This window comes from Nannobrachium achirus, assembly GCF_963921795.1.
Source record: "Nannobrachium achirus genome assembly, chromosome: 22".
NCBI classification, from domain to species: domain Eukaryota; kingdom Metazoa; phylum Chordata; class Actinopteri; order Myctophiformes; family Myctophidae; genus Nannobrachium; species Nannobrachium achirus.
Genome location: NC_137829.1, coordinates 45449257 through 45469840, shown reverse-complemented (window position 1 = coordinate 45469840; position 20584 = coordinate 45449257). Strand labels below are relative to the sequence as shown.

The 20584-nt window shown below is 42.9% G+C and overlaps 1 protein-coding gene across 1 annotated transcript in view; it reads left to right on the top strand.

Annotated features, from left to right (window-relative positions):
* The window catches only part of cps1 (carbamoyl-phosphate synthase 1, mitochondrial), a gene marked incomplete at both ends in the record, with an annotated part of 173311 nt that overhangs the window by 91772 nt on the left and 60955 nt on the right, over positions 1–20584 (top strand). The window contains 4 exons of the mRNA XM_080752916.1: positions 3360–3554; positions 6374–6441; positions 12187–12262; positions 16121–16198. Coding sequence (XP_080609042.1) covers positions 3360–3554; positions 6374–6441; positions 12187–12262; positions 16121–16198 — 417 coding nt within the window. The remainder of the gene's footprint in view (positions 1–3359; positions 3555–6373; positions 6442–12186; positions 12263–16120; positions 16199–20584) is intronic.

Genomic DNA, 20584 nt, shown 5'->3' with positions numbered 1-20584 from the left:
GCGGCGGAACGGAGCCATGAATAATGAAGAGGTACGACCTGGCGTTGCCATAGAAACCGCATCCCCCTCGGATCAAGCAGACAGGGGAAAAAGGGGGGGGGGGGGGGGGGGGGGGGGGGGGGTGTTATTAAAGACAACACACGCGCACACACACACACTCAAAGTCAGTCAGGTTGACTGTCTTGATAATGCCATTGCGCGACTCCCCCAGATCAAGTGTCTTGCATGCATCCATACTTCAGTATCAACAGACGTGGTACAACGACAGGTTGCCCGAACCTGTTTTCCCGGGGGTTGATAGATCGATGGATTGACCTTTTTACTGATCATCCCACGAGGGCGATGTGTACTAGTCGCCATGGCGGTTACAGCGGTCATAACAAAAAGACAACTGGAGATTCGGTGTAAAGCATACATGGGCAACTGGCGGCCCGGGGGCCACACGCGGCCCCCACCTTCACTTAATGCGGCCCTCAGGTTAATACCAGAATACTGATATATTATTGATTTCAGCTGTTACAATTACAGCCATGACCTGCTTTAATTCCGTCAGTCAATAGTAGCTTAATGACTAGTATAGTAGTATTAAAATGTCCAATGTATTTGTATTTAGGTTCATAAAGTTAACATGAGTATATAACTAAATGCGTTTGAAATTAAATTAAAATGTTACATTTCAGGATTCCAATTAAAAAATAACTAAAAATGATTCCGGATTCCAATTCAAAATAAGCAAAACTAGCCGATCTACAAGCTCAAAACGTATCGCGCTGCGATGCGTTTTGAGCTTGTAGATCTGCTATTTTTGCTTCTTTTGTATGAGATACTTAGAATGACAAAGTAGGACATAGCAATATGCAATGTGGCTCTCTGGAGTGAAGATGGAAATATAGTGGCCCTCACCATCATCAAAGTTGCCCTCCCCTGGTGTAGGGTGAAGAAGAGCGGGTCAAGTACATAGCCGACAGTAATCACTATATAGCCTGGCGTTGCCTGACTGATAGTCCAGTCAATCTGTGGTTTGACCCAAAAGAAATTGCAATAGTAATCATTCAAAAATCAAAACATCTTCTTTAAGTAGCATGTGAGGGGTCTAACTAGGGGTTTTTCATGATTCTGAAACATTGCAAGCATTTGTTTTGCATGAAAAACATTTATTGGGCTGATGAGTCATCACTTTTCACAGTTTTATGGGGTACATTTTTAGCCCAATGAATGTTTTTCGTGCAGAACAAATGCTTGCAATGGATTCAGGATCATGAGAAAAAAAAAAAAACCTAGTTTGGCCCCTCTCATGCTCGAAGATTTTTTGGGGGGGTCTTTTTGTCCTGTATAGTGAAAGGACCCAAACTCGAACCCCCTGAATTTACCTTGATCCACTAAATATATAATTCATAACTTTTAATATGTTATTTGGATGAACCAAAGGATCATAAAAAAAAACCTGCATGATTACTATTGCAATTTCTTTTGGGTTGGGCCTTTTTTTTGGCTTAGATTGACTGGCCTATAATTGCATGGACACGTTCCTGCCGCGGAGGAACGTGCTAGATTCCATTGTGTTTTAGTGTATTGAATGAATGAACGAATGAGTATATTTACAGAAATATACCGTGGGTACAGTGATGGAGAATAACAGGGGTCTTCAACAGGGGGTTCGGGACCCCTAGGAGGTCCTCAGAGTTACTACAGGGGGTCCTCCAAATCTTTGTGTGATAGAAACTTTTTTCTCCTTTTTTATATTAACCCTTTGCAGTCCGAAATAGAATGGTTGTTGGTAGATTAGCCGTGAAATTTCTATTATTATATTATGATCTGAACCGCATTCATTTTACCAGACATCCAGCGCTATATCACGTGGTCTTCATCCCCCATTACCATTCCGCGATCGCTATTGTTTTACTCACCCAACTGTCCCAGTGAAATTCTCAATCTGCATTGGTTTAGAGTGGGAGATTCGGCTGACGCATCATGTCCCCGTGCGTTTCGTGTGCGCGATCCGTTCACGTAAATGTCCCCTCAAATAATCCACGTGTGACTCAAGAGCAGAACTGAAAAGTGTCGCTAGCATAGCCCCTCGCATGGCTGCTGTAGAAGCACTAGTGTGTAGACAGTAACCGAATGAGGGAAGGTGCCTTGGAGAAGGAAAGGCCCATGACATCACTTGCTTGATGTCAGACCAGCCATGAGCTATCGATGCACGAGTGGTGACTAGGGAAGGTTAGACGATCGCCGATTTTCGGATGAAAATCATTTATTTCGGTAAATAAAAAAAACGTCCTCCGCCTGGAGGACGTTGTTGTGGCGACCGCTTGTTCCGCCCCGTGCCGCACGACGAGTGCTCCGTTTCTCGACCGTACTGTTTCTCTATCAAACCGTGACATATATATATATATATATATATATATATATTTTTTTTTTTTTTACATACAACACCGTACACACACATTCACTCACTTTCACACGCAAACATCGATTATATAACTCATATAGTGCCGATCCCGCGATGACTTATTAAAAGTATTTACAGTGCCGATCGCGGGATGACTCCCGAAATATACTGTATATACAGTAAAGCTGGGCTGGCTACCTACCATCCGTTGAAATACGCTGGCACGGGTGAAGTCGCCGATTCATCATCATCGCGCATCCACGTGCACACACAATAGTGATCCCATCCCATAGAAACCAATGGTCTTTCTCATCTTTACAGTCCATTTTCTCCAAAAAACACTTTTGATGCCAAGGATGGCATTGGATTCTCGCTAAAATAGCACAAGCATGAAGGCATCCATCTTCCATCACTGTTTACGTTTCAGACCAGAACTACTGCCGGGTGAATCTTGAAGATCGTCAAGTAGGAATTGTTAGGTCGATCTACTTCCGGCCTTCAAAATAAGAGACATGGCCGCGGGCGGAGCAAGCGACGGGCGCGCTGAACAATTAACCCTTTCATGTCGTTGGCACTAAATCGGTAACCACTTGAACCCTAGCGTCCGCGCTGCGAGGCGTTGTGAGCTTGTAGATCGGCTATTTTCGGCAAAGAGGTTTGGTGTAGAGGGGAAAAAAGAGCAGACTAAGTACAAAGTGAAAGGTCAAGTTCATTAATATTGACAGTTCAAGTGGTTAAATATCAGAAAACACACATTGACATGAATCCAAAATACACTACGATTGTGCTGTCAAAACGATGAAACTATATGGAATCTATGAACAGGTTGTGGGGGTCCCAGCTTGGTCTCTCTCTCTCTCAACTAAGGGGTCCTTGGCCTGCACTATAAGAAGACCCCCTGCACTATAATAAAGTTTTGAGTTTCACAAGGCTCTCTGACGCTAACTCCAGCTCCATCTCCTCCCAGGGGGTCTCTGGCAGCATCGTGTCGGTGGGGGGCCAGATCCCCAACAACCTGGCGGTGCCTCTGCACCAGAACGGCGTGCGGATCCTGGGCACCAGCCCGCTGCAGATCGACCGCGCCGAGGAGCGCTCCGTCTTCTCCAGCATCCTGGATGAGCTGGGCGTGGCGCAGGCCCCCTGGCGGGCTCTCAGCTCCCTGGTAAGAAGAACGCTAGGCATGACTGAGCCATGATGGACATGATTGATGATTCGGTACATGTGTTCTACGTGCAGTAAAGTAACTCAGTGGATTTACTTAAAGGAGTAGTTCACCACTTTTCAACCTGTCTTCATATAATAGGTCCTCACTAATGTTCATAATAAAATAGCACCATTTTTTTCTATTCAGTCTGGGTCTCATAGGAGAGCTGTCAAATCCTTCCTACCTGTGACATCATCGTTTGACAAAAAGAAAATAAATAATATTTTGGAAAAAAAAAAACTTTAACATTGCAACTTTTTTAGGAATAGAAAGCCTGCAGTTTCTATTAGCTTGCATTTCCCATTGATGATGTCACCGGTAGGAAGGATTTGACCCACCCACAGCTCTCCTATGAGACCCAAACTGAGTAGAAAAAAATTGTCATATTTTATCATGAACATTAGTGAGGACCTATTATATGAAGACAGGTTGAAAAGTGGTGGAGTGCCCCTTTAAGTACTGTACCCAAGTACAGTTTTGAGGTGTTTGTAATTTACTTGAGTACCGTAATTGCTGGACTATAAGACCATATACTCATTATTAGATTTATTTTTTTATTTTATTATTGTCACAATATCAACATAGGAAGTATTTGATCAAAAATATGTCACTCTTCGATTGTGCCCAAAATGCCCAGACCTACTCCACTATTTAGTCGTTTAGTATCTCTCTCTCTCTTTCTCCCGTGACCGGCTGCCCTAGTCCCAACCTGCCATTCTGACACGCGCACGCACACACGCGCACGCACGCACACACACACACACACACACACACGGCGAGGGAGCCTCATCCCGGAGTGCTGAAACGTGTCGACCGCGGCCCCGGCGCCACATCGCGTCTCTTCCATTAGCGCTCCTCGTCCTCCTCCTCGCTTCCCTCCCAGGCTTCCAGGGAGCAGGCGGAGCAGTGGAGGGAATTAAACCGGCGTCGGAAACGCCACAGTGCGGACGGAGAAGGAGCGAGAGAGAGAGAGAGAGGGAGAGAGAGAGCACATGCCAAGGAAAATACTCTCTCCGGAGCCTGTCTTTTAACCCATTTAGGCGTAGAATTATTGAATGCGTTAACCAGTGAAAAATAGCAGATATACAAGCTCACAGCGCGGCACCGAGTGCCGCGCTGCGAGCTTGTAGATCTGCTATTTTTGAAAAAGTTGTGAAAATGTGTGCAAATCTTTGAATATATGTATTTTCAAAGCGAACATTTGTAACTGAAATGTTGCTTCTGGGTGGTCCCTGGAACTAAATATTTTGAGATGGGGGTCCGTGGCCAAATACATATTATTTTGGGGGTCCTTCACATGAAAAGGTTTGAGAACCACTGACATAGTAGTCTCTTAAGAACAGACTAACTGAGCTCCATTTAAGTGAAAAGGACCTTTTCTTTGACGATGGCTGGCCAGATTGCTGACATAGAAACATAGGGTTTTTCAAAAAACCTTAGAAGGATTCAAAAGACACTTATAGAATCGGGTCCAAATTCTAATTTTCAAGATTTTTCAAAAATAGCAGATCTACAAGCTCGCAGCGCGGCACTCGGTGCAGCGCTGTGAGCTTGTATATCTGCTATTTTTCAATAGTTAAAGCATAAAATAATGATACCCCCAATAATGTGTACCCGTTCTGAATGGCTTAATGCGTGCTGCGGCGCCGTGATCAGCAAAGACACAGTTTGCTTTTTAATGGGCCGGGGTCCCGTGGTGCCCGCGGGACCCCGCGTGCCGCTAATGGCCCCTCCGCCACGCCGCGTGAACGCTAGGTAATGATGGAGGGAACAGAAAGTGGAGGAAGAGAGAGAGAGAGAGGGAGGGAGGGAGGGAAAAGGAGGGGGACCAAGTAGAGATCCCTGGGGTACCCCGGTAAAAGGAAGTGTATAGTGTATAGCCCGTGGACCCCCAGAAGAGAAGATTTGCGTTAAATGATTTTTTTTAAAACACTTTCAAGATTTTAACAATTTAAATGGCAGATGTAATAAGCTTGCAGCGCGGCACAAAGTTATACGCCGTTATACGCCGTGAGCTTGTACGTCTGCTTTAATAGCGTATAAAACGTATAAAATGTGGATAATAGGGGTTCAAATGTATGAACACATCTGCCCGACAGTATCAAAACCGGAGGTCTTTGACATAAAATAGGTTGATGAAACTGGTTTTAAGTGTTTATCCACCTCACTTTTAATACTTTAAGTGTAGAGCAACCCAAGCCTGTCCTAGATGTCACTGGTGGTGAGAAAAGAGATGTTTAAATACAGAACCAGGGACGTGCTGGCCATTGGGAAAAGCGGGACAACTCCCGAACGGCCGGTTCATTCCCGTTTCAAAGTTTCAAATGTATACATTTTTTCGCAAAATAAAGCACTGCTTCATCATATAAGACCGTTGCACAAAAGTAGTGAAAACAGCAGATCTACAAGCACACAACGCCTTGCGGTGCGAGGCGTTGTGTGCTTGTAGATCGGCTGTTTTCACTTGTTTATTTTTTTTTTTAAATGATTAATACAAAACAAACGGTTTTGGACATACAAGGTTTCCACCCGACAACGACAAAATATAACTCATGTACAGTAATTGGCCCACTGGCTTGTCACTTGTCATGATCTGAAATGGCAAATCTTTGAGTAGCAGCAGCGCTATAGAGATATCTCTCTCTCTCTATAGCGCGCAATGAGGGCCTCTCCAACTCTTTTCCCCGGGCTGAATCAGGGGCCCAGCATGTCCCTGTACAGAACAATGCCAAAGGAACCTTCCCAGCAACTCTTATTTTTTTCCCTCCCCATTCCAGGATGACGCCTTCACCTTCGCCAACCAGGTGGGCTATCCCTGTCTGCTGAGGCCCTCCTACGTCCTGAGGTAAACTGAGACCCTCCCCTCCCTTCCTCTCCCCTCCTCTTCTCTTCTCTCCAGCAGAAGTTAAAGCAGGGGTTTTCAAAGTGGGTGACGGGGCACCCTGGGGTGCCGCGACGGCAGTCCAGGGGTGCCGCGAGATCATTTGATAATATTTGGAATTTATTTGGACACTTAAAAAATATTTAGTATAATTTTAAACTTGAATTACAAAGTTATTTTCTGTCAGTTTTAACCAAAATGGCTATTATCTCAACGTTTTCCTCGCAACATAATCAAATATCATCACTGTCGGGCAGAAACCTCTGTCGCACAAAACTAGTGAAAACAGCCGATCTACATGCACACAACGCCTCACTGTGTGCTTGTAGATCAGCTGTTTTCACTAGTTTAGTACATTTTATCTACGAGTTTCCAACGCCCCATAGTGCATTGCGCAGACGTCTGCACCGAGCTTCCGCCGCCGATTTACAAGCTCATAACGGGTTGCATCTGCGACGCGACGTGAGCTTGTATGTCTGCTGTTAAACCCGGAAGTTTGGTCCTGATAGTCTCCAGTAAACTCCCGGGGAAACTTGTGGATAGATGATAAATACAAAATGAACAGTTTTGGACATACAAGGTTTCCACCCGACAACGGCAATATGCTATAAATATAAGATGCTAGGTCGGAGTGAAGATTATAATGTAGGGGTGCCTCGGATGAAAAAAATATTTATGGGGTGCTCTGAGACAAAAAAGTTTGGGAACCTCTGGTGTAAAGTAACTAAGTACATTTACATAAGTACTGTTTTTACACTTTTGAGTTATTTTTCCTTTACTTGAGTAATTCCAATTCCTAATACTTTTACTTCTACTCCACTACATCTTGGATCCAAATATTGTACTTTTACTCCACTACATATATATTTCAAACTTTAGTTACTAGTTACTATTTGGATTATTATTACAAAACATACATTAACCAATTCAGTATATACATTTTTGCCATTTGGGGTCGGCGAAAGTGCCTTTCTGTGTGGAGTTTGCATGTTCTCCTTGTGTCTCCTAGGGTAGATACCCTCACAAAAACATGCCGTAATCCTGGTTTCTATACTGCCTCCCCCTGGCCAGCCAGGGCTCCCCAGGCGAGGCAGAGGGAGAGCAGAAACCAGGATTACAGGTTAGGCAATTGGCACTGGGTGAAAAAAAGGGTTACAAAATTGTGGGATAAAAAATAATAATAAAAAGATTTGCCATTTGAAAATAGCAGCTCTACAAGCTCACAATGCGTCGCATCGCGACGCATTGTGAGCTTGTAGAGCTGCTATTTTCAAAATATTGTTTATGCATTAGATAACATGAAATATATGGGACATTCTGCACAATGAGTACTTTTACTTTTGGTACTTTTAGTACATTTTGATACCGATACTTTTGTACATTTACTCAAGTAAATGTTGAATACCGGATTTCTACTTGTAAGGGTGCCCTCACACCAAAATACCTCTGAGAGTGGAATCCGCGTTCCGCCAATGCATTTCAATGAGAAGGGAGCGTTTTTTGCAGAAATCCTCTGCTGGCATGAAACCGCTTCACTCTCATTGAAATGCATTGGCGGAACGCGGATTCCACTCTCATAGGTATTTTGGTCTGAGGGCACCCTAACAGAGTACATCTACATTGCGGTATTGATACTGTTACTTAAGTAAAGAATGTAAGTACTTTTTACACCACTGCTCTGCAGCAGTAATGTGGACTCTCACTCAGACCTTTGCTCTCCTCACTCAACACCCCCAGCTCTTAGCTCTTCACCCATGCTAGCTAATCGTTTCCGAGTGCTCTCCGTGGCCTGTGTTCGCGCGCACAACGTGTGCAGTACACACACAAAGACACGCACGCACCAAAGTAACTTTGGTGATACTGTGCTTTTAGCTGCTGCCTGTTAACACTTATGTTGCTATGATTTTTCTCTTCAATGTCCCACGTTGCCATGGTTACCATAGACTTCCATGTAATTGCGCAATTGTGTAAAAAGTGCACGCCCATGCCTAGATGATGTGGTCTCACGTGTGTGACCACTGTTCACAGCTTTCAAACAAAAAAATCCGCTTGGAAATCCGTTCAGGCATTCATGATTTATCAGCCATTATGTTTTCTTCAGATGTAAACAAACATGGCTGCCATGTTTGAAAGAATGGGTTGGTATGGGGGTTAAACATGCAATTTCGCGATCGCGATCATGCCTAATACATTTCTGGAGGTCCAATTTTTTTTTTTGAAAAAAAACATTTTGATTTATTTTTCAAAAATGGCCCAAACTCGGGAAACTCGGGGTTGGCACAGCGTTGGTACCAATACAAACTCGGGAAACTCGGGGTTGGCACCAGATGTGTTAAGTATTCTAAGCTTGCTAATATACTGCAAGCACATGCATCGCATTGTGACACGGCGTGGGCTTGTAGATCTGCTCTTGTTGTTTAAAGCTATACTGTGTAAGTTGCTCAACTGGTGGTCTGTAGCAGTATAGCAAACCGCGGTCGCGTTTGCTTTTTTCGTCCGTTTTTCGCTCGCGGACCGGGCCGTCAGACCACCGCGTCCGCCTCGCCTCGCCGAGACGCTTTCAATGAGGTCTCCCGTGTCCTTCTACGAGCAGCGTTTGGGGAGTTACATGCTAGACTCCTCCAGTGTAAACACTGCAGTGTACTTCCTGAAGGCGTGTTTCCTAAACCCACCAGAGAGCCCGGCAGTGTATGTTCTGCGCTGTGATTGGCCGGCAGTGTATAACCCTCGCTGTGATTGGCCGGTAGTGTGATGACGCAATTTTTCCGCGAAAACCGGTCCCGGGCAGGGATCATAGAAAACATATAAAGAGAAGGCTTTAGAAGCTGAAAATAACGGAGTGGGGGTTCTAAAACTTTAGCGATTTAACAGCTAGGACCATTTTAAGATTTGTTTTATAAAAAAAGTTACATGGTATAACTTTAAGATTATGACGAATTTGGAAAGATTTGACTATCGTTTGGTTCTGGTTGATATCTTTTGACGCCAATACTTTTGTGTTTTTTTTACTGAAGTAAAACTTGAACAATCTGAATATTCTTCCATCACAAGTCTTTATACAGACTGCACGATGGTGCACGGCAGTGGTCAGTAAGTGATTACAAAAGACCCCGTCTCAATCCATGCTTGAGTTACCGAGAAAGCAGCAGTGTTGTGTAACAAGGAAGTAAACGCATGCAGATCCGCTTCCGCTTCCGGTCCCAAACCCAAGGCACTATCTTTGGGGCAAACTCATGGCCTGGCACGCAAAGGCATTAGGAATAACTCGGGAGACCCGGGCTTTGCTTGTCAATGAGTTAATCGTGTGGTATAACCCATTTAGGCCTAGAATTATTGAATGCTTTAACCAGTGAAAAATAGCAGATATACAAGCTCACAGCGCGGCACGAGTGCCGCGCTGCGAGCTTGTAGAAGATCTGCTATTTTTGAAGAAGTCATGAAAATGTGTGCAAATCTTTGAATATATGTATTTTTAGAGCGAACGTTTGTAACTCACATTTTGCTTCTGGGTGGTCCCTGGAACTAAATATTTTGAGATGCGGGTCCGTGGCCAAATACATATCATTTTGGGGGTCCTTGACATGAAAAGGTTTGAGCACCACTGACATAGTAGTCTCTCAAGAACAGACTAACTGAGCTCCAGTTAAGTGAAAAGGACCTTTTCTTTGACGATGGCTGGCCAGATTGCTGACATAGAAACATAGGTTTTTCAAAAAAAAAACCTTAGAAGGATTCAAAAGACACTTATAGAATCGGGTCAAAATTCTAATTTTCACGATTTTTCAAAAATAGCAGATCTACAAGCTCGCAGCGCGGCACTCGGTGCCGCGCTGTGAGCTTGTATATCTGCTATTTTTCATTAGTTAAAGCATAAAATAATGATACACAATATGTGTACCTGTGGTGTAAGGGGAAAAAAAGTAATCAATCCATTTGCCAGACGGGGAGCACATTAATGCAAGTACTTGCACTGTTCATGTGCATCATGCAAAGTTATAACACGTGTCATGAGTAATTAATATCGTTGCTGTTGGGCATTTTTGTTGAATTAACTCCCTACTTGATCACACTACAGCGTCACACAGAAGCATCAAAAGCAGCAGATCCACAAGCAGTGTTGTACCCGAACGCGTTCAAAGAGCGATCGTTCATGAACACGTTCATATTTTGGGCGAACGTGAACTGAACGTCCTTTGTTTTCGCTTGATGAACGAATTGTCAAACGCGATCATTCTGACACCCGTGAACGGCGTTCGTCGGCCGTTCATGCGGCGGTCCGCGCCTCCGTGCGGTCGTCTGTCCTCTCGTCTCTCTTTTTATTCAAATGCTCCAATAGTACGGACTGCACGCAGCTCCTCGCGAACGTTGATATGCGGTGCTGTCTGCAGCTGCACTGTGAATCTCCTCCTCGTTACGTCTCGCAAGTAAAGCCTGACTATACTTTGTCATGTGTGTTGCACGGCGAGAATAGCTGATCTGCAAGCTCACAACGCAGCGCATCCACGAGACAACGTGAGCTTGTAGATCAGCTATTTTAACCAACGCGGAAACATGCTGTGCGCGAGGTTTAGAAACTTCTGCCTTCAGCCCTTCACAATAAAGGTACAGGAAGACTGGGCACTGGGCACCTAAATATTGTGGGCACCTTAATGTTAAGTTGGATGAAATTATTGCTGTGTGTGGTTCTATATGGGCTGTGTCAATAATCTTGACAAATAATAGCATGCAGCAACGTCTAAACTTTTTTTTTTTTTTTTTTTTTTAATAGCCAAAAGTATAAAAATATTATGGTTAAAAAAGAACGTCAAAATATAGAATTATGAACTATGAAATGAACTAGTTCATTTTAGAAGTTTTGAACTTGAACTTGAACTAGTTCTTTTTTAAAGTGAACTTTCCCAACACTGTCCACAAGCTCGAAGCACAGCTCGAAGCGACCGGTTTTGAGCATGTAGATCTGCTACTTTTGCTGTTTTTGGATTCAAATCCTGAAGAGTAACGGTTTTGGATAAATGAGGTTTCCAGTTTCCACCCGACAGAAATGACGTGCATCAATTGAAAATCGAAGGCAGAGAAGAACTAAAGTGGGAATGAAATGAACCCTGTTAAATCTTGTTTTAAGAATAGAATTCTTCTCAAAAAAGAATATTAAATTAAATTACGAAAAATTGCGGATCTACAAGCTGTCAGAATGTCACATCATGAGGTTGTAGATTGGCTGCTTTGCATTGTTTTTTATTTTTTATGGCATTATTTGACTAAAGTAGCCCCAGCCTAAAGTATGTTTATTTGGAGGGTCCTTGCTTGGCATGACCCCTGCTGTATCTGTGTCCAAAGCATGTGTATTCTCCTCACTGGTTGGCTTCCTAAAACTAATACGTCAACCACCACCCAAAGACCCAACCTAAATCTGTTGTTTTTCAAATGACTAAGCTTTGAACCGATTCCGTAGACCCTGGAGTGTTTTGTGACCTGAATCTCTCCATTTCCCCTCCCCCCCCCCCCCCCCCCCCCCCCCTCTCTCTCTCTCTCTCTCTCTCTTGCTCTCTTCCTCTCTGGGCTGTTTCAAACCCCTCCCTGTTGCATGTGATGCAACAAGGAGATAATAAGTGGTTTGTGCAATTAACTATAACTGATTATTATTCCTTTCTCTGCTCCTATCCTTTCTTTCCTCCATTCGTGGCTCCCTCTCTCCATATGCGTCTGCAGTGGATCTGCGATGAACGTGGCGTACGGCGAGGAGGAGATGAAGCGCTTTTTGGAGGAGGCCACTCAGGTTTCCCAGGTGAGATCCGACGTTTCTCCAACAAGAGGAGTGAGTGGGGGCACTCGGGTTGCACAGGATTTAATTGTAGGCCTGACATTATTTAACGCTTTACCTATTGAAAAATAGCAGATATACAAGCTCACAGCACTCGGTGCCGCGCTGCGAGCTTGTAGATCTGCTATTTTTTGAAAAAGTCTTGAAAATGTTTGCAAATCTTTGAATATTATGTATTTTTTTAAGTGAACATTTGTAACTCGAATTTTGCTTCTGGGGGGTCCCTGGAACTAAATATTTTGAGATAGGGGTCCGTGGCCAAATACATGTATTTTGGGGGTCTTTCACATGAAAACCACTGACATAGTAGTCTCTCAAGAACAGACTATTGGAGCTCCAGTTAAGTGAAAAGGACCTATTCTTTGACGATGGCTATAGCCAGATTGCTGACATAGAAACATAGGTTTTTCAAAAAACCTTAGAAGGATTCAAAAGACACATATAGAATCAGGTCAAAATTCAAATTTTCAAGATTTTTCAAAAATAGCAGATATACAAGCTCGCAGCGCGCGCTGTGAGCTTGTATATCTGCTATTTTTTAATAGTTAAAGCATAAAATAATAATACACTATAATGTGTACCCGTTCTGAATGGGTTAAATGTTCCTGCCCATCTCCTGTGGTGACTATAAAAGGCAAACAGAAAAGGCTTCAGCTTTGATTGAAAACGCATTCCATGCCATGGATTTGCACCACTAGATGGCGGTACACTGCCACGGATTTTCATAGATTTCTACTGTTTTGTAAGGCCCCACAGAAGTGACGCGTGTCCATGTTATGCCATGATACTTCCGTGCACACGTCAACTTACTTGTCTTTTTTCACAGAGAGGAGAAACATTGCTGCCTCGAAAAATCCTGGGCTTAGATAAAGCCCGGTAAAAAAGAGTGGTTCGGGCCGATTAGCGCGTTCAGACACATACAGAATAGATATTTGAGATTTTTGAGCGGTGCTTCTGGAAGGAGCTAAGCTCCAGCAACTGGCTTTGTCCGGGTTCTGAAGCGTGGCCTACATCTGGCCTACATCTGGCCTACATCTTGGCACAAAGCGCTCAAAGTTTGCTGTACACCCAGGGTTAGGTTTAGCTTTGCGGGACGCTTAAAGGTGATACACCATGAAATTTCACTTTTCCTATTTTAAAACCTTTTTTTGGGGTTCCACTAGCACCTTCTATCCTCACAAAGTCCCATTTCTGACCGTTGTGTCTTTCTCTGGTTTTGAGAAGGCGAAGGTTAAAAGTATCCCACGGGTTCTCAAAACAGGCTATCCAGATTTGCTGCCGATTGTGACGTCATCTGCCGATTGTGACGTCATCATAAATATCAAAAAAATCTTTTTTTTTCAAAAAAAATCTACAAGATCTACAATGTGTTGGGATACAACGCGCTGTGAGACACTCAATGGCTGAGATATTTTCTGCTAAAGGCTTCCCCACAATAAGGATGCACACGCACACATGCACGCTCACACACACACACACACACACACACACACACACACACACACACACACACACACACACACACACACACACACACAGTCAGATAATACTCTCTCTCTCTCCTCTCGTGTTCTCCCTCAGCTCTCAATTAACCATCGCTAGCAGCTGGCATGGCTGCTGGCTATGGTGTTGTATGTCTTTGCTTCACTGCCCCTCTGGGTGGCACTAGAGCACCTGGCATGCGCACACACACACACACACACACACACACACACACACACACACACACACACACACACACACACACACACACACACACACACACACACACACACACACACACACACACACACACACACACACACACACACACACACACACACACACACACACACGTAGTGCACACTTCAATAAGGGCTTTACACAAAATATGAAGAGATTCGAAGAAGTGCTAAAGAAACGTCACAAAACGACATTTGAATACAATTAAAATTAGTTTAAAGAACCCCTTCTGCTGAAAACCTTTGCGGAAAGTAGCTGATCTACAAGCTCACAAAGCGTTGCATTGTTGTAACACAGTTATAAGATAAAGGTAAACCCAAGTGTATAGGGTTTACAAGTGAAGATAATAAGAATAATCTCAAATAAAACAGTTAAAATACGAGAATACAGTTAAGTTACAGCCCAAGAAAGGTATCAAATACATCAATAGAAGACAGTGGCAAACAGAACAATCTTCAGCTTTGATTTATTTTAGAAGAACAGAGTTAACAGACCTCCTGTAGAGTTTTCCGGGAGTTTGTCACAGATATATGCTGTGCATAAAAACTAAAACTGCTGCCCTGCGAACCGACTAAATGAAGGAGAGTTGGTAACCAAAATGGACCTTTATAGATCGTTTAACTCTTGAGAGCGTAAAAAGAAACCAAATGGACCCTTAAACATCTGCATTACTTAATTTACAAGAAGTCTACACCAGCGGTCTTCAACAGGGGGTCCGGGACCCCTAGGGGGTCCTCAGAGTTACTATGGGGGGTCCCCCAAATCTTTGTGGTAAAAACCTTATTCTTATTTTTACGGCTATTTTTGGCAAAGAGCTTTGGTGTAGAGGGGAAAAAGAGGAGACTAAGTACAGAGTGAAAGGTCAAGTTTATTAAGTATTCACGGTTCAAGTGGTTAAATATCTGAAAACACAAATTGACATGAATCCAAAATACACTGATGATTGTGCTGTCAAACAATGAAACTATATGGAATCTTTGAAAAGGCTGTGGGGGGTCCCTGCTTCATCTCTCTCTCAACTATAAGGGGTCCTTGGCCTGAAAACGTTGAAGACCCCTGGTCTACGCAATTACAGAATGTAGAAGAATTGCTATTTTGAACGTTTGCCCGTTATCTCTCCCGTGGTACCACATAAATACAGCATGGAATTGTGAACAAAATGTTATCCAACAATGACAAAATATTCTGTTAGTTTTGGGTTTGATGGCCGGACTACACCAAAAAATGTGCACATACGCGCGTACTGTCCGTGAAGAGGCTCGCGTATGCGTAAACGCTCCAGGCTACACCAAGGAGGGAGTATATGTGAGGAAGACCAGATAGTCTATGTACAAAACGCATAGGCTTGCTTAAAAAATAGAACCGATCCTATTTTTAGGGAATGCGTATCCGTGGTTCGCGCTATCCGTACGCCTGGTGTAGCCGGCTGAATTGATATACATTGGATCTATCCAAAACGCACATACGCGCGCGCGCCCCGCATACGCACGCATACGCACTGACGCGCGAAAAATAACTACAAATGCAAAATGTAACAAAATGTCACTTTTTACAAGATATTATAATTATATTCTCCACACTTGTATCTTGATAAAATGGTATATTCCCAGGTTCCACATGTCAGCTGCACAGGTGCAATGCATTTATTGTTAATTGTGGCACATTTACTAACATGCCATATTTGGCTGCACTCCAGTCCAAGAAACCGTAGAAACTTGTGTAAAAAAACTGACAAAACTTTTTTCTGACATTGTGAAAATAGCAGATCTGCATGCTCACAACGCCTCGCAGCGCGAGGCGTTGTGAGCATGTAGATCTGCTATTTTCACAATAGAACCGTGTTATACAAAATGTAATGCCTCTTTTCCATGACGACTCCCATCTTTGCTTTTTAAATAAACTTTATTGAAAATTTTGCTGGATTTACATACATTTCAAGCAAACAAAAAGGCATATGAATATGAATACATTAATTTCAAGCAATAAAAAAAGGCATATGAAAACAATCATATAGTAATTACACAATTATGATAAATTTGCCATACCCTAGCTTTAGCTGAACTGACGCCACTGTGTCCGTGTGTCCGATATGTCCGATAGGAGCATCCGGTGGTCATCACCAAGTTCATCCGTGGTGCCAGAGAGGTGGAGGTGGACGCTGTAGCCAAAGCTGGCAAGGTGAGACATTACCATTGTTATTGTGTTGGTTCTTATTTTTATGTACGTTAATTGACATACAGTAGTATTGCAATATTGACCATATTGTTGCTATCGGCGTCGTGCCACGACGTCGTCCACCCCTCCTTTTTTCCGGTCGCAGAGTCTCTATTTGAGCGAGGTGTCGTGGTGATTTCCATGGAGGTAAATGGCCATGTCCCGCCCCCAAATTATTTTTATTATTATTTATTTATTTGATTTGTTCCAGCTATGTCGCAACGCAATGGCCGACACACCATGTGAGGACAGTTTTTCGCGCGACATCGCCGTCGGAACGCTCGCTCGCGGGCAGTGCGGATGAGCTGTAAGGGCGAAAAAGTGTGAGGTCGCGCAATATGAGCTCAATATTGATGGCATACAAGGGATTATATTGTATGGGCATTCCCAGATATGGGCTTAATATTGATGGGCCTAAAAGGGATTCTATTAGTGTGGCTGCCCTAACAGGGCATCATCTGGGAATCAGATGTAGAGGTCAGCTCCATATATGGAGATCTACTGTAGGTGATGATTCAGTCGTCTCCATGCATGGATATCCAGGGTTTGATCTTTGATGAGGTGATGTCACAACAATGTGATGTGACAATGTCAACAAACAGGTCAGCAGCTAGAGACATTGCTCACTTACGGACACAATGTGACGGTGTTCATGGTTAACTGCGACCTACGGTCGCAATATAAATAACTACATTGGATCCACGGGGACACAGGAAACCCTTTTCTGATCTGCATTTTATGTACAGCAGGTTAATAGTTCACTGCAATGTTCACTTTGTCGCGCTAGAAAAGGAAAACCCATTGAATAGTATCGTCTCTGTCACGTGGAAACCTCATTATGTCCAAAACGGTTTCCTTTTCAGGATTCAGAATTCAAAAATAGCAAATGTGTGGAAGTGTAATTTTGATGCTTTTGTGCAGGGGCGTCACACCAAATTCTGGGCCCTGGGTACAAGGATTCACTGCGGGCCCCCCATGAATGTTAACTATTGAAAAATAGCAGATATACAAGCTCACAGCGCGGCACCGAGTGCTGCGCTGCGAGCTTGTAGATCTGCCTATTTTTGATAAATCGTGAAAATGTGTGCCAAGAAAACTATGTTTCCATGTCAGTGATGCTCAAACTTTTTCATGTGAAGGACCCCCCATCTCAAAATATTTAGTTCCAGGGACCCCCCAGAAGCAAAATTTGAGTTACAAATGTTCACTTAAAAAATACATATATTCAAAGATTTCCGCACATTTTCACGACTTTTCTAGCTTGCAGCGCGGCACTTGGTGCCGCGCTGTGAGCTTGTATATCTGCTATTTTTCAATAGCTTAAGTTACTAGGGCCCCTCCACCTTGGGCACTAGTAACTCAGTCTCACTTTCCTACCCCTTGTGACGCCCCTGCTTTTGTGTGACATGGTATGATCAAGTAGGGCGTTAATTTACAAAAAAGCGCAAACAGTTAAAACATGGAGATAAGAGGTTTCTGCCCGACAGCGACGATATATAAAGCGTAAACCTCAGTGACTCATCCGCTGTTCAGCACTTTCCTCGGCCCGCCCAGCGGTTTGTATAAATGTTCTTCTCTAATGTCGCCAAATTTTTTGCTCAATAATTCAGCATCCCGAGTATAACGGGAGGTTATCTCTGCCTTGTTTTATTCAAATCCCTGCGTTTCACATTTGACTTGGTGTCCCTATCAATCATATAAACGCACTGTAACCACGGCGTTATTCACTCTTTTCCACTCTTTTCGTTGTGTAAATGGAGAGAGGTGGGACAGATAATACAGGAAACCGCAGACACAAGAAGTACAAGTAATCTCCTTCATCCTTTAGTGAAAAGACATTACAGGCCTGATGGATTTGATGGGGAGAATGGAATGCATTAAAACCACAGAGCTGAGCGGAGAATAGGAGGAGGTGCGTCTCTGACAGAATTGATATATTTTTCCGATTACATACAATTCACAACGTGGCGTCGAAGCCTTTTCTCTAGGACAGCCCTTCCCGCCCTGTCTTTTAGGCCGGGGTCCCAACATTTTGGCCCACTGGGGCCCACATTTCAGGCAATATAACATTTTAATAACTTAAAGGGATATTTCACTTTCAAAAAAACTTTTGGTAATTTTATCCTCTAATCAGTCTTTTATGAACACCCTGAACAGTTTTTAATGAGCTTGATTCAATATTTAGATATTTGATGTAAATGTTACCAGGCCCTCCAGGCCCAGGGCCTCTCCCCACACACACTTCAAACTTCATTTTAACCATGATAGATTCATTAAAAACACCCATTTTTTTCCTGTTGACTCATACTACCCTCCTAATACGTGAGCAGGCCGTGTTTTATCCATAACTTCTTTCATTTATTTTTAATGATATTTTTTTGTATTTCATTTTTTCCATTTTCCCCAAATAATTATTACAAATAAATGAAAAAGTTATGGATAAAACACGGCCTGCTCACGTATTAGGAGGGTAGTATGAGTCACCAGAAAAAATAATGGGTATTTGTAATGAATCTATCATGGTTAAAATGGAGTTTGAAATTACAATGGGTGTGTGTGGGGAGAAAAGCCGGTGTTTCCCTGTTGAAAGTGGAATATCCCTTTAACTCATTTAGAGTTAAATTGGGAACCCTTTATACTGTATGTAACTATACCTTTCAATGCGGGAACCCCATTTAGGGTAGTTGTTGCTATGTACAGTAGCCTATATAGCAACACGATCTAACTATTATTTTTTACGGAACGTCTGTCTGTCAACAATCTGTTCTGTCTACAGTACTCTGACGACATACTGGCCTGGACACGGAACACCATATATGGGCATCTAACTATTAATTTACAGAATACACTAACTAGTAAGACACCTCAGGGCGACATGCGACCTCACCCTTTAGAGCGAGGACGCGCCAGTTCTTGGCCATCTGGCCAGTGATGTATATCGGACCAGTGACCAATACATGGAGACCCCTGCATGATAGTCAACAATGTTATGTCAAACATGCCCATATATGGGCATTACCAAATGTGGGCATTCCCAGATATGTCCTTAATATTGATGACATTGGGACAGGGATCTCCATCTTTGGGCATAAAACATATGTTAATTAGTAAAGCCTCTCTCTCTACAGTCAAGGTTCAAGGTTGTATTTTATTGTGTACAGGTACACAAGAGTAGAACTTATTTTTGTTCGGCTTCCTTCAGACAATACAGCAGCATTGGTAATAATAACAACTATAATAATAATGAAAACGTAAAAAGATTTAAAAAAAGAATATCAGAGTATGTACACATGCATATGATATTGGTATATTAACAACTTGGGTGCCAAACTCGTTCAGTAACGAGATACGGCCACTGGAGGTTGCTGTGCCAAAAGGAGTTGTCTCGTTCAGGAACGAGACAAAGGGTTAACTGTGCAGCGTGCTGCTGTGCGCATGTTGTGTTCCCTGTGAAAGACCCTGGTCCATACGTCATAACGTGGCTCGCAGAGACACAAAATGGCGCGTCTAGGCTGCATTGATTTCTATTCTATGCTGAAACATAAAAAGGGCTTTATCTATGAATAAGGTGCAAAGAACGCCAGGGAAGCAGAGATCTGCCTGTTTTCACAGCGACACTTTACCGCGATGGTCGGCCCCGTTTTGGATTTTAGTTTTGCGAGCGTTTGTAAACAAATGGATTATCCTCCTCAATCGTCAGTGGACATTCACGTACACACACACGAAGCTTCCGAGGCTAGAAATGTTAGAAACCTTGGCTTCCCATGTGATAATATATACACCAACAGCATTGTGTAATGCTGTTGGAAGTTATATAAAACAATATAAATATCTTCCCTGAAAGTAGCCGACCTACGAGCTTGTTGCTTGTTTATCCACTTGTTTCTGTGACCGCTGCCCTTAATATGAAATCAGTATCGCCATTATTTAAAATATATTTTAAAAATGAGCAAATATAACAATCTGACAAAGTGAGTGAAAATACCAGATAGATCAGATCGAATTTTTGCTATTTGTGTACGCTACCATTGTAAGTGTAATACAGGGTTAGAGGAGTAGTTCACCCCCAAAATGATTTTTTTTCCCTGATTACTTGAGCCACGGAGACTTGAATTCAATAATGTTCTTTTGTATTTGTCAAATTCCTAAGACAAAAATTTGATTATAGTAAATTTACCCCCATTGATTCCGAATGGTCACCCAAATGCATTTGGGTCCCCATCCGGAATCAATAGGGGTAGATTTATTGTAATCACGCTATTTTCTTAGGAATGTGACATAAACCTAAAATATTACTGAACTCGGGTCTCCATGGCATGAGTAATCAATAGAACTTTTTTTTTTTTCACT